This window comes from Aedes aegypti, chromosome 2, assembly GCF_002204515.2.
Source record: "Aedes aegypti strain LVP_AGWG chromosome 2, AaegL5.0 Primary Assembly, whole genome shotgun sequence".
Lineage (NCBI taxonomy): Eukaryota > Metazoa > Arthropoda > Insecta > Diptera > Culicidae > Aedes > Aedes aegypti.
In genome coordinates this window covers 135,440,524-135,454,350 of record NC_035108.1, presented here as the reverse complement: position 1 = coordinate 135,454,350, position 13,827 = coordinate 135,440,524, and the positions used below count along the sequence as shown (strand labels likewise).

At 36.8% G+C, this 13,827-nt stretch overlaps 2 protein-coding genes across 11 annotated transcripts in view; one reads left to right on the top strand and one right to left on the bottom strand.

Moving 5' to 3' along the window:
• LOC5577718 (high affinity cAMP-specific and IBMX-insensitive 3',5'-cyclic phosphodiesterase 8) overlaps nucleotides 1–13,827 on the bottom strand; it is a 730,891-nt gene that overhangs the window by 178,447 nt on the left and 538,617 nt on the right. The gene's annotated exons all lie outside the window — the stretch shown is intronic.
• LOC5569173 (mucin-5AC) overlaps nucleotides 2,027–13,827 on the top strand; it is a 122,509-nt gene continuing 110,708 nt past the window's right edge. The window contains exon 1 of the mRNA XM_021842484.1: nucleotides 2,027–3,635. Coding sequence (XP_021698176.1) covers nucleotides 3,630–3,635 — 6 coding nt within the window. The 5' untranslated portion in view covers nucleotides 2,027–3,629. The remainder of the gene's footprint in view (nucleotides 3,636–13,827) is intronic.

The following is a 13,827-nucleotide window of genomic DNA, read 5'->3' as shown; positions in this document are numbered from 1 at the left end:
TGATGGGGGCACACCGCGGGTCAACTCGAAATGTTTACGATCAACTCGACGACGCGCTCTGAGGCTGCGAGATCAGCCCCCATCTCGGCATGCAGCCAAATCGGTGTGGAGGCTTGTTTGCTTGTTGAGCGGGAGAAAGACTTGCGCTCTCACTTTCGTTTGGTTTGGTTTGGTTTGGGGGTCTCGTCGGTTGTGATCCTCGAGATCGTGATCACGTCGGCGACAACGTACTATGGGCCAGGCAAGAAAAATTTCACGGAAAACATTCAAAACAAGTTTTTTTAAACTAATGATTTTATACGATTTTCTCATTCCATTACATGTGTTATTGTATACCAAAAATTCCATCCGCTTTAATTCAAAACTTCGTTTTTTTTAGTGGAAAATCTGCAATCAAACCCCTGAGAGAGCAACTCAGGGAGTGTGGGGATGCCGCACCAACGATGACCCACTAAAACCAGTCCAGGTACTGTAGGTGAGCAATTCTCGCTGAACTGCTCAAGTGGTGTATAGAGTGCACCGACACCGACTCTTGGTTTCAGACCCTTCTCTCCCCGGAACACCTTATGGTATTTTTTCGGGGTGAGAGTGGGTACAGTGCATATAACCCTTAACACATGTAGCAGAAGTAGCCTAGGCAAACTGCTTTTCCTTGTCGACTTAAGGCGAAGTAGGCCGTCATTGAAATGTGTACGCGTCATTGATGATTATTGGTAAATCATGTTACAATTTGGAATTAAAGCAAATCATTCGGTATTGCACTGACGTATCTGAAATAGTATCAGCATGCTCTCTGTATGTCAGCGCATATAGTGATACTTTTCCGGATGAATATGAACTATCGGGACTGAGTTTTCTTTTCAATTTGAAATTGTGAATTGCAATGTCAACATGGCTGATACCACGTCCCACACGGAAAGGGTGCTGTCGCTTGTCAAGTCGTCCATTCCAATCCAGCTCTATGATTAGAAGGCGGTTGACAATCCGTTTGAGTGACTTCGCCATGCAGCTGGTCAGCGAAATAGGTCGAATGGCACCAAGACCGGAATCATAGCAATTCGGTTTCGGAATCGGGACGACGAGGGCATTTCGCCAGCTGGCAGGAAACTCACCGCTGCCCAGACTTTATTCAGCAGCTCCAGCAGTACAAACCTCACGGATACAGGACGACATTGAAGCAGCAGGTATCCCATCGGTACCTGTCGAGGCACCTAGCCCTTTGTCGAGAGCCCACAGAAGTTCGGTTAGGGTAATATCAACGTGAAACGCGTCGAAGATATTAGACGAAACATCTATGAACTCTCACTCTCAGTTGCCTTTTTCGCCATCTAAAATGACGGAGGGTAGCTAGACGTTGCCGATCTCTCGCCGTAGTACGTCGCCAGTTCTTCCGCTACTTCTTCGGAGTTGTCCGTGAATCCATTTGGCCGTTTGAGAGCAACTGAGCGTCTCTGCCGATTTCCACGCAGTATGTTAACCGTGCGTCGGTCTTTGTACTGTTCCGAGATATCTTCCCTACGAAGCTTTCTTACAATTTCTTTTTCGCTTCTTTAATCTCCTTTCGCACTTCCGCTTGGGCTGCTTGGAATTTCGCTAAATGTTTCAGGCTGTTTTGGGTGGATCTGTTGTAGACGTCGGAGCAACCGAAGACACTTTCTTCGCCGATGAATTGCCGCTGTATTTGTAAATGGTAAGGCATATAATCAGCTTGTATTACTGATATTGGTTTAGTTGCATTATGACAAACTGAAAATATTTAGCTAAAAACTCGTAGCTGGATTTTGCTGTGCGCATACCTTATTATTTAACTCAAAAAGTTAGGGACTGATTTCTAGTGTACAATAAGCACATAAATCCATACATGCATACAAGAAGACTGAAATTGATATATAACGAATTTTTAACATCCAATATTGCAAACATGATATGCTATGATATTTTAAAAACAGCAATGAATACAGAAACCGTAATATAAGTGAATACTTGTATTTTTGGTTCTTTAGACAACACATTTTTTTATTGTGAAATTAACTAATGTATTTCGTAATATGAAACGTAAGTGAAGATAAATGACTAGTACTACAACTGCCACTAGTATTCGAAAAAATCCTAACATTTACCCCAATCCAGTTAAAAATGCATCTCAATCCTCCGTATACGACTTTTGAATGAATGTTTATGTTAATATGAGCTTAAAGTTGATTTTTGTTTATGTTGAAGCCATTTGGAATTTTGTCAGGAAATTTTGATTTCTGACCCACAGTGTGAAGACGGAGCACACCGCAGATCTCCGTTTGGTACTTTCTCTCGGTGCGGGCGCTCCGATGCTAATTTCTCCCTCAATGTGCACGCCGTGCTTGGCGTTGTTATTGACTTGGAGAAAGAGCGACATTCGGGGCTCCTCCAAGAGATCGTGGCTTGGGAGTTGCGTGGAGTCTTTATGGTTGTTAAGATGTTTGGTAACCAGATCTTCCAAATTTGGGCGACCCGCCATTCAGTCTTGCTGTGGCGGTTGTATTCGCGAGTTCAATAGAGTATACTTGATAATAACGATCGTAACGAAAATCGGTTTGAGGTTTTTTTCGTAACGAAGTGGAATTCCAGCGTTGCGGGAATGTAGAAGATCGCGATAGGAAAAAGGATAACAATGGAAGGATATTTCTACCTGACTACCGGTTGGACCTGATTCGGAACATCCTTAGGCGGCAGGGACAAAGGCAATGCATTGTGCTGACTTCTTGGGAGAATCGACTTGAAATTGGTTGTTTTGTGAAGTTTTCGTCGAATCGTTACAGCTATCATTAAGTTGATGGAAGAGTCGTAAAATACAAAACACCATTGTGAGAATTCTTAAAAAAAAAATCAGTGAAGAGAGGACGAAGCATAGAAGTAAGGGAAACCAAAGACGAGTGTGGAGTGGAACGAATGGAATGATTTTGAACAACGAGAAATAGATTACTATGGACTTATCATAGTACCATCATCTATGCTCGTGTGGTCTCATCTCATCCAAAGGGATTTTAGTTCATTCGAAGACAGAAGTAAAAGTGATTGAGGTACATCTCTGCCTTGGCAGTTAATAGGGCATCAGTAGGAATCGGAAACTGTCGGTGTAAGATTGTGTTCGGTTGTGGGGTGACATTTGAATTAAAATTAGTTATTTCCTCTGGAATCAAACTAGTAAATATAGAGCGAGTGATCATCTGATGTTGACGAATATGAACATCAGATGCCCTGATTATTACAAAAAAAACAGCACTGCGAAAAGAGAAGTGTAACAACACAAGTGCAAGTGAAGTAAACCACTTACCATCGAAGGTATGCGTGATCCTTCGACTCTGAAGCAAATCGAATTGTGGTAAAATCAAGAGGAAGAAAATCCTTAAGCAATGTAGTGAAAGTGGAAGTTTTAAAGCCTTCGCGTTCGTTTAAAAATCGAGATTATTGTGTAACCTTCCGTCGGACGGCAGAAAAAAACGCGAAGAGAAAATACACAGTTTGTTACATCCAAGGATACTCAATATCGGCGTAAAGCAGATTCTTGAAGCTGAGAGTGGTTCGGTATCGTTGCCTTCACATTTTGCTGATCTGAACATTTTGCGGCGCCGTGAGCGGAGAAAATCATCAAAATGAAGGTAAGATCGCCGATGGGCCAATCTGTATGCTGTACTTTTTACAACCCGGGCTTCCCGCGGTGTTTCGGTGATCAACGGAACCGGCTTGATATCTGTTTGTGTTTTTGTTTTTGCCACATGCTGCTTGGTACTCTTACGGGTAATTGGCGAATTGCATGGTTACGATTATTGTCCTCGAAATATAATTGGGGAAAGGAATTCTTCTGTACGGAAATATACTGATTGCGTATAATGAAAATATTTGCAAAAATTAAGATTAATGGTAAAAATTACCGTACAGGTATAATAAAACCGGAAAATCATAGGTCGTTCCGTACTGAACTTTGTTAAGGATCTGTTGACTACTTTCCCCAGAGCATCCGAAATTGATTTCAAACCAATACTGCTTTGAACAATACATTTTTCAAAGGAAAGGACTGTTTTTATCATATTTTATTCATCTTTTTTTTTTTTTTTTACTGGGAATTAACCATTATGGTCATTCGCCCAACATTTTATTCATCTGTTTATCTATATAAATAAAAATGGGGTGGTGTTTGTATGTAACTGAATAACTTTTGAACGGGCTACCAGATTTTGAAAATTCTTTCACTAAAGTGTTTGTGAAGCTTTCCGATTTGTGTGCACAAAAAGTAGTAAATATCAAACAAGAAAACGAACAAAACAATATTGTCAGTTTGCATGCAAATCCTGCAGAGCAATATAAGACAGCCAAATAAAAGGCAATACAACGTTTTCCGGGACCATCAGTTTGAAATAATAACATGGAACGAGCTCATGTATAAACAAATTTACACAAAATTAAATAACTACGATTCGCACAAAATCGAGCTCTTCTGGACCAACACTTCTGATGCGTTATTTAACTCATGCTGAAAATCCTGATTTTCCATGGGTGTAGTCAGAGGAAGGGGGCAAGGGGACGTTGCCTGGCTAACTGAGAAAAAAAGATGAATTTTTGAAAGATGGTCTTTAGAGTTCATGTATATGTAAAATTGCGTCATGATGAACTTTTTAAATTTGTGGAGTCCAACTGAAATATTTGGTACTTCAAATGTGTAGCTTGCCACCACCTTATCCCACAAATCCAGTATCCTTTCCATGACAACTGTGGAGATGCAGAGGTATATTCGGTCTCTAGTACCAATGGTTGTCTGATCGTATTGGGCGTGGCCGGCGCCGTGATTGATTTTTAAACTTTTAACTCTCGATATGTGCACGGGGGGCCCAGATAGCCGTAGCGGTAAACGCGCAGCTATTCAGCATGACCATACTGAGGGTCGTGGCTTCAAATCCTGCTGGTCGAGGATCTTTTCGTAAAGGAAATTTTCTCGATTCCCAGGGCATAGAGTATCTTCGTACCTGCCACACGATATACACATGCATAAATGGTCAATCGGCAAAGGAAGCTCTCAGTTAATAACTGTGGAAGTGCTCATAAGAACACTAATCTGAGAAGCAGGCTTTGTCCCATTTGGGACGTAATGCCAGAAAGAAGAAAAAGATGTGCACATTGAGAATGGTAAGTTAATCGCAAGCCCTATTCATTAAATCTTTGTGTAACTTTGATTGTTGTGATCAAAGTGCATCTAGGCGCCGTCCACAATTTACGTAACGCTCTAGGGGGAGTAGGCTCAAGCGTTACGCCTCATACAAAAAAATATAAAATTTTCAAACAAAAAGCGTTACGGAGGGTGGGAGGGGTCAACATTTCCAATTAAATTAAATGACCGCCTTACGCAGCGGTCATCCATGCTCAAATTCATGCTCAATTTTTAGAGTCCAACTAAAAATTAGTCATTCATATAATAACCAATTTTAAAATTTATTGCAGAATTTCTTCTTGCGAGTAGCACAAAATTCTGCATCGAGTCCCCAGCATGATATTATTTTTTTCCAGAAGTTCATCCTTCATTTCATTCGAGAATTTTCCATGAAATTTACAAAGAATTTTTCTCAAAACACCTATATGAACTCATCTATAGAATCTTAAGAAAACTTTTTTTTTATCAAAATAGAAGGAATTACATCGAGAATTTTTTTAAGTAATTCTATCGAAAATATACTGGAAAGCTTGTAAGAATTCGTTTGAAATTTAATTTAAAAAGCCATTTTTGAGAATTTTTCCGCCTATTTTTAGAAAAGTTATTCAAACATTATCTCTTAAACTTAATCCATAATTACGCTTGAGGATTTCTTTCTTCAGAATCACTTCAAGATTAATTTTCTTTTCCTTAAACCATCCTTTTTCCTGAATAATTTTCAAGAAATTGAATCAGATAACTCTCTCGCGAATTTGCCACAACTACTTCAAAAGATCCATCGAAAATCAATTTTCTTAAAATTTCTCTTGAAATTCTAGATGACATACAGTGGCTCAATTTCATTTTCGTACGGGGCACTGTTTTCATATCAAGTTGGTATAAAACTATTAAATGGTGCATGGACTTCGATATACTTTATCAATAATGAAGGTTATATGTGTCATCTATTGTTTGGCAATGACAAACTGTATTCATTTGCTTAAATCTTTGGAATAATGGAAAAGTATTGAGATTGTGTCTATAATTGACCCAATTCCATATTCGTACACCTAACAAAAAAGAAATATACAGCATTCAAAACTAATTTTTAATGGACTAGATGACTACTTAAGCTCTTCGTTGTGTTGTTCAGATGCAGTAGAATACATTTGGAAAATTTATAAACGGATATATTTGAAACTTAAGTAAATTTAAGAAAAATACCAGTTTTCCCATGTTTTTTGCTAAAATATTCGGTAAGTCGAACAATAAATTGCATTTTTTTCATCATCACTTCCTTAAGAATGATAATTGCGAATATTGCACAAGTTTCAAAAAATTATAATCAGTTTTAGAGTAGCTAAGAGTGGATATCGACAACTTATACTTTTGAATCTTAGGTAATGTAATGTTTATAACAAATCCAAAACCAAAAATTTTAGTCAATTTCTTTATGTTTGGCTCCTAAATGTATATACACAATCCATAGTTAATGTTCCTATCAAAACATTGCGTAATTATCATTTTTAATTTACATTTTACTACCAAATATGATTATAGAGATTTAAAGAATAAATATTATTGCCATAACCGCAACACAAACATGTTTTTAAAATGATGAAAACAACAGGATATGTTCTATTAAATAGTGTATCAATGCTTTCTGCTCATTCAAGTTATTTTGTTTTTTTCTTATAAAATCAATAAATTGCAAAATAGGGTGTTATTTTGAATATAATTTATATATTATTTCAAAGATAATTGAATATTACGATGACATCAATTATATGGAGGTATGTACAGCGTAGTTTAGGGTACTTTATTGTAAAACGAAGTTCGTAGTTCAAATTATTTTTACAGACAAATTCGAAATTAACATTTACCTGTTGTTTAGAATGAAAATTTGGTTTACATTGATTAAAAATATAATTTTAGAAGAATTTTGAACTTATGGCACAACAATTTTCTGAACTCAAAAGGGATAATAACTGTTTATGATTTCTGTTAAGTGTATATATTTCAACTAAATTTCTATCAGAGCTTACGAGTATAATCTATAGATTGGATCCAATGACAAAAATAAACGTAATTGTTCGAATTATTGGATTTTATAGCAAAAATCATTGGAAAACTGGCATTTCTCATAATTTTACCTAAATTTTATATATGTCCACTAATAAATTGTCCAAATGTATTTCACTACATCTGAACATCATAATAAAGCACTTCAGTAATCAAATAGAGCTTCTAAATTTAGTTTTGAACGTTGTGCGTTTGAATTTTGGTAGGTGTACGAATATGGAATTGGGTGAATTTTAGACATCAATTCAATACTTTTCTAATAATCCAAAGATGAATGTAAATGGAAACATTTTGTGATTGGCAAACAATAGATGACACCTATTACCTTCAATGTGGAGAAAGTATTTGTAGCTCAATACTTCATTTAATAGTTTTTTACTAACTTGATGTGGAATCAGTATCCTGTACGAATATGAAATTGGGCCACTGTATGATCAAAAATTAACCAAAAAGTTTGATTAATGATACCAGCGAAAACTCCACAATTAATTCTTGCAGAAACTGTGTCTGTAATTAAATTGACCTTTAGGAATTAATACAGAATTTACACCACATCAAAAATTTCACTGACAATATCGATGAGTATTGCCTTCCGCAAGAAATCATTGGCTTTCTTCAATGAAGTTTACAAAATTGTTCAGACTTAGGAAGGAAAGTAAAGGAATTATCCCTGATTATTTAACTAAGCATTCCTTATCGGATTGTTGTAGGAATTACTCCAGGTACATAAAGGGTGTCCACGATGAAATTGCCACACTATGAAATTGCTCTAACTTTTTAACCGTTGGGTAGAATTTAATGAAAATTTGGGTAGATTTAGTTCATAGTGCATTATTTACATCCTGCAAGTTTTAAAGTCTTGTGATCAAAACTCGCGGAAATGGAGTCGAAAGAACAGCTCGTGCATGATAAAATCTTCCGCATTCATCACGAGAACAAGGATCTCTCGCATCGTTGCATCGCTAAAACGTTGGGAATCGCGAATTCCACGGTGTCGCGAGTGATTAAGCAGTTCGAGGAACGATTGACCACCGATCGGAAGCCCAGAAGTGAAGAAAAATGTATTCCGTACAACACCAAAAATCAAAACCGCGTAGTTGGGGTCTTCAACCGAAACCCGAACGCCTCCGTTCGGCATATGGCTAAGAACCTGCACCTAAGCCGAAGTTTTGTCCAGAAGGCCAAAGCTAAGGCCGGGCTTCGATCGTTCAAGGTACAAAAGGCCCCTAATTGCGACGAGAAGCAGAACAAGTCCGCCAAAACCCGTGCCAGGAAGTTGTACCTCAACATGCTGACGAAAGTTGAATGCTGCATCATGGACGACGAAACATATGTGAAGGCCGACTTCAAACAGATTCCCGGCAACCTGTTTTTCACGGCCAAGGATAAGTTCAGCGTTCCGGAGCATGTCCGCACTTAGAAGATGTCCAAATTTGCGAAGAAATTCCTGGTTTTGCCATCTGCACTTGCGGGAAGCGGAGTGCATCTTTCGTGACCCAGGACACGATGAACGGACAGGTGTACATGAAAGAGTGCCTCCAGAAGCGGCTGCTTCCTCTCCTGAAGGCCCACAACGTCCCAACAATCTTCTGGCCGGATTTGGCCTCATGCCACTACTCCAAGGACGTGCTGAAGTGGTATGCGGACAATAAGGTCAATTTCGTGTCGAAAATGGTCAACCCTCCCAACACTCCGGAGCTCGAGAAGTACTGGGCGATTATGAAGCAGCACCTTCTTAAACGATCTAAGGTAGTGAAGACAGTCGAGGAACTGAAGAAAGTATGGGTTTACATGCAAAAAACGGTTGATTCACAGGTTGTGCACAATTTTATGGCCGGGGTTAAGGCCAAGGTGCGGGCATTTGCATATGGACTGTAAATAAAATACGAGTAAAATGGTAAAATGAAGTTTAATAGTTATTTTTCAATCCTTGAAAATTTGATGGCAATCGGTTGAAAACTCGAATTTTGTGAATCAGTTTTGTGTATGGCAATTTCATCGGGGACACCCTTTAAGATGATTTTATAAAAGTTCCTGCGAGTTTCTGATATTTCTCCCTGAAGTTTTTTAAGTGTTTATAAATGAGTTACTTAAAAATTCATAAAGAGATTTCCGAAATTAGATATCTCCAAGAGTTCCAAGAATTTAACCAGACCAGAGTGTTATGTTTTGATCTCCTCCAGGTTTGAAAACAGGGGTGACCCATTTCGTATAAAGATATTTTGCATAAAGACGTTTCGCGTACGGGCTTTTCGCATAAGCAGTTTCATATATGACCAGGTAGAATTTTAAAGAAGGCATATAATTCTGAATCCATTTTTTATTGCATTTGGACGTTGTTACATCATTATGAAACCAAATGATGGCCAGACTTCTGAACTATCCATTTCGAAGCAGATTTCCGTAGGATAGGACTATTTTATACAATTCGCCTATTTTAATTTGGATCGTCAATATTATACTTCTTGCATTGACTACATTCAAAAAGTCACACAGAAACAGCTGAAATTAATTGCTGTACACAAAAACCATGACATTTTTCGAAACAGATTATCGACTAAGCCTTCAATAAGATTTTCCATAGAAATATGGATGAAAAAATCCGCTAGAATTAATTTCAAAATGGTATAGAAAAGTGATGCTCAATATGCGGCCTTCAAGCCGAATGAGCAAGCCGAAAACTCACTGCCAAACATTAATCTGCCGAATCCAAAGGAAATTTAACAAGATTTAACTTCTTGGACGTCATAAGTTTCTGCAAGAAAATTTCTTAGTAAAAGAAAACTAAATAAGAATCCTGGAGAACTTTCTGAAACATTTTCTGAAGTTTTCTGAAATTCCTGAAGAATCTTCTTTAATGATTTTCAGCATTACTTGGGAAATTTCATGAATCATTCTCTGGATAAAACTCTGGAGGAATCTTCAAAATTATGCTAAAGGGAATGCAAGGCAGAGCACATGAGTAAATAGCGGTTAGGAATTTCTTAATATCCACAGAGCAGGAATTTCTGTAGGAACTTTGGTGATCTAATAATAATATTTTATTCTTGGAGCACTTGTTAGTGTTAATTCTGAAAGAATCCTAGAAAGTATATCAGAAAGAATTTATGAGAAAATATTTGAATAATTTTCAAAGAACTTTTGTGAAAATCCTTAAATGTATTTCACTTAAAATCTACAATTGTATTCCTCCAAAGAAATCAGTGGAAAATTCCTAGAATAAAACACTAGGAGTAATGATTCTTTAGTCTTGACGGTATCCCAAAAAAGAGAAGATGAAATCAAGAAGAAATAATTTTGAATTGATTCCTAAAATGTACGATAACAGTTTCCCTGTAACAGTGTTACTCCTGAAGCAATTCAAGTGAAAAAATTTGGTGGAATCTAAATAACTTAGTAGAATTCTTAGTAAAATACTTAGAGGAATCCAGTAACAGTAAAATAAAATGATATTTTTGTGTCTTGCGTTTAAAAAGTTTTATATATTTACCTCTGATCATGTATTCTATCACAATAAGAGGAAAAACTTAAATTAAATGCTGAAGAAATCTCAACGAAAATCCTAAGACATTTACTTGGTATATTTCTGACAGATTCTTTGGAGAAATATTCCCATCTTAGTGATGTCTGCAAAATTTACGGAGTTATTTTTGGAAGAAATTTTGGTGGAATCAAGCTTAGGAATATTTAAAGGAACTGGTCGATCATGTTATTAGCCGTGTAATTACCTGGCTAGGGTAAAATCGCTGTTTCTAGGAAATCTACCAAATGAATTTTCGACCTTTTTTCCAAAGTGTAAATTTTCAAACAACAAATTGAACTAAGACGGGGATTACGAATGAAACAGAAGGATGAATGTCCTTCATAGTATAACGTTTCTTGAAAAGTTCTGCATTATGATTTTTTAACGTAAAATCCGTGAATGAACATTTTAAATTCGAACAAAGTTTGTGAATGGTCGAATGTTTATATCAGAACCCGATATGATTATTGAGAAAAATTGAGTTTTCGTTGATGTGATCCTCAATTCTGTTCAATACAACTTTTTTTTCAAAAAGTCTATTCACACAGGAAGCGAAGCTGACGATAGTAAGAAGATTCTGCAGGATTTTTGTCCGGTTTCAAAATTGTTACCATCTCTTTTCATTCATCAGGAAAATTTCCCAACCTAAGATAGTTGTTAATTATATCAACCAACAATAAAGAACCACTTTTTGGAATTTTCGTGATGAGGATGTAAAAAAAATCTTCATCGCCAGGGGCTTTCATGTCTGAGATTTTTTTTCAATAAAAGTGCTCACTTCTTCTGGTGTCCGGCCATTTGGCCGAATGCCGTATAGCCGAATACCCTTTGGCCGAACGGGTCATTTGGCCGAATGCCGTTTGGCCGAATTACGAACAAAAAAAATCAAATTGCTTCAACGCTGATGAGTAGGAGTTATATGTAATTTGTTAATTATCATAATGTGGCCGAACGTGATGTTTGTCGCTATATAAGTACTCCAAGAGAATAATTAAAACGATCCGTTAATTACGGACAAAGTTTTGAACTCTCGTCAAGACTCTAAGCTGATGGTTAGTTTGTTTCTGGATTACCAAAGGTGTGCTAGGTTTACTCCAGTCTAATTTTCATCAGATTTTTCTTCTTCTTTTAACATAGACTAATCTTCCGATTTGTACTGATTCTATAACTATTGGAAAAAAATAATCTTAAAAATTTTAATGGGAATTTTACCTTCCTTAAATCATTGGCAGTTCTTTGTTGTTATACTGGTATAATAATTATTTGGATTACACTTGCTTAAATTTGTATAAGTGATTTTTCCTTCTTTTGATCATAGGCTGTTCATTCATATTTGAATATTTTTCATAGTTTATTGGAATTATGGCTCATAATGCGCTCATAAAGAGTCTTATTGAAAATATATTTTTAACACAAGGGTTAACTTAGGTACGATGTCATTCTCCTCCAAGATAAACTTTGCACCGTTGCTTGCGTATATCAATAAATCGAACGACTCAGTGAAGTGAACGTCAAATAGAAGAAGCCAAAACTCGTGGTTTCTAGAACTATTTATTAAATCACTTTATACGATTCGAAGCATTGAAGCGAACCGATGCTACAGGAGGACGAATAAGTCTTAAACCGTTTTAGTTACTGTCAAAAGCTGACTACAAACGCAATGCAAAAACCTCTGCTAGCAGCTATAACCGCCAGCAGAAAAGTGAATAATTGCTTTCTTTTAGGATGTTCTTTTTTCAGCATTGACTTAAGCAGCATTCTTAAACTATATATATTATTATATCAATTAAAATTTATCCTTCTTTAAGAATAAACTGTTCTTTGAAATTCAGCTTTTAAATTCATTGCAAATGCATGCTGTACTGTAGTCATCTATTGTTTTCAATTTCGGCCAAACGGCATTCGGCCAAATGGCATTCGGCCAAATGACCCTTTTGGCCAAATGGCGTTCGGCCAAACGGCATTCGGCCAAAAGGCGTTCGGCCAAATGACCCGGAACCATTCTTCTAAATCAGTCGCCCAATAATTGCTTTTTAAATTACATAAAATGTTTTTAAGTTCATGGCTTTACGCAAAAAATAATATATCTCGCTTCGGAAAAACGTTTTATGATTTCTTTTTACGAATCTTGCCATATAATTTTCAAAGCATAATTACAAGTGCATTGAAATAGCCTTTTACTTACATTTTAAAGATGGATCAAGAGTTTCAGATCGCCGCCTATTATAATGGAATCGAATTTTACTTTCATTTTTAATATTGCAAGAGCTCTTGTTTCTACAAAGGTTTTTTGTAATGTTAACGTCAAAATTATTTATGTTTGTTTTATAAGCATCCCACTTAGAAGGTCATAGAATAATAGAAAATAAAATTACTTCATTGGAAATCTAAGAAGTAACAGGAACATCATCAGAATCAAAGTCAACGTGAGTAATAAGAGTTTCTAGGAGTGTTATAACAAATAGAGCTTTAGGAGATATTAATTTAAAAATTTCCTCCAAAAAATCTTGTCGTTGGAATTGTATTGAGAATTGTTCGATGGACGGTATAGGCAGGCGATTTTGCCGTTTTTCTGAGGAGGAAAAATTGAGCTCAAAATGTTCAACACAGATCCTCGAGAGATTCGAGTAAGAGTGCAAAAAAAAAAGATTTTTTCTGGTACTCTCTCCCTCTCTTGTTGCGATACACACCTTTACTCACGCTTCAATAGAACTCTTGAGTATCCCGCACGAACAAGACAGTCCTCGGGGAGTTGTGATGCCAGTCTTTTTTGATGGAATTTTACTCTGGTGAGTTTTGTGCTGCATCTTCCTCGCTCAATTTTCATTGCCTCTCTGCTTAGCATTTTTCGCTCCCTCGCAAAGAGGCAAAGGCAGCACGCTACTCTAGAGTATGTCGCCGAACTCTGATGATGTTGAGGAGAATTATCAAGCCTGGGTATATGCAGTAGATCCTCTAGTAACGAATTCGTAGAGCACCGGAAGCCACTTCAATAAAGCAAACAAAAATTAATATCAAATGAATAACTTTTTTAGATTTGTTTACAGTCAAACTGACATAAGAC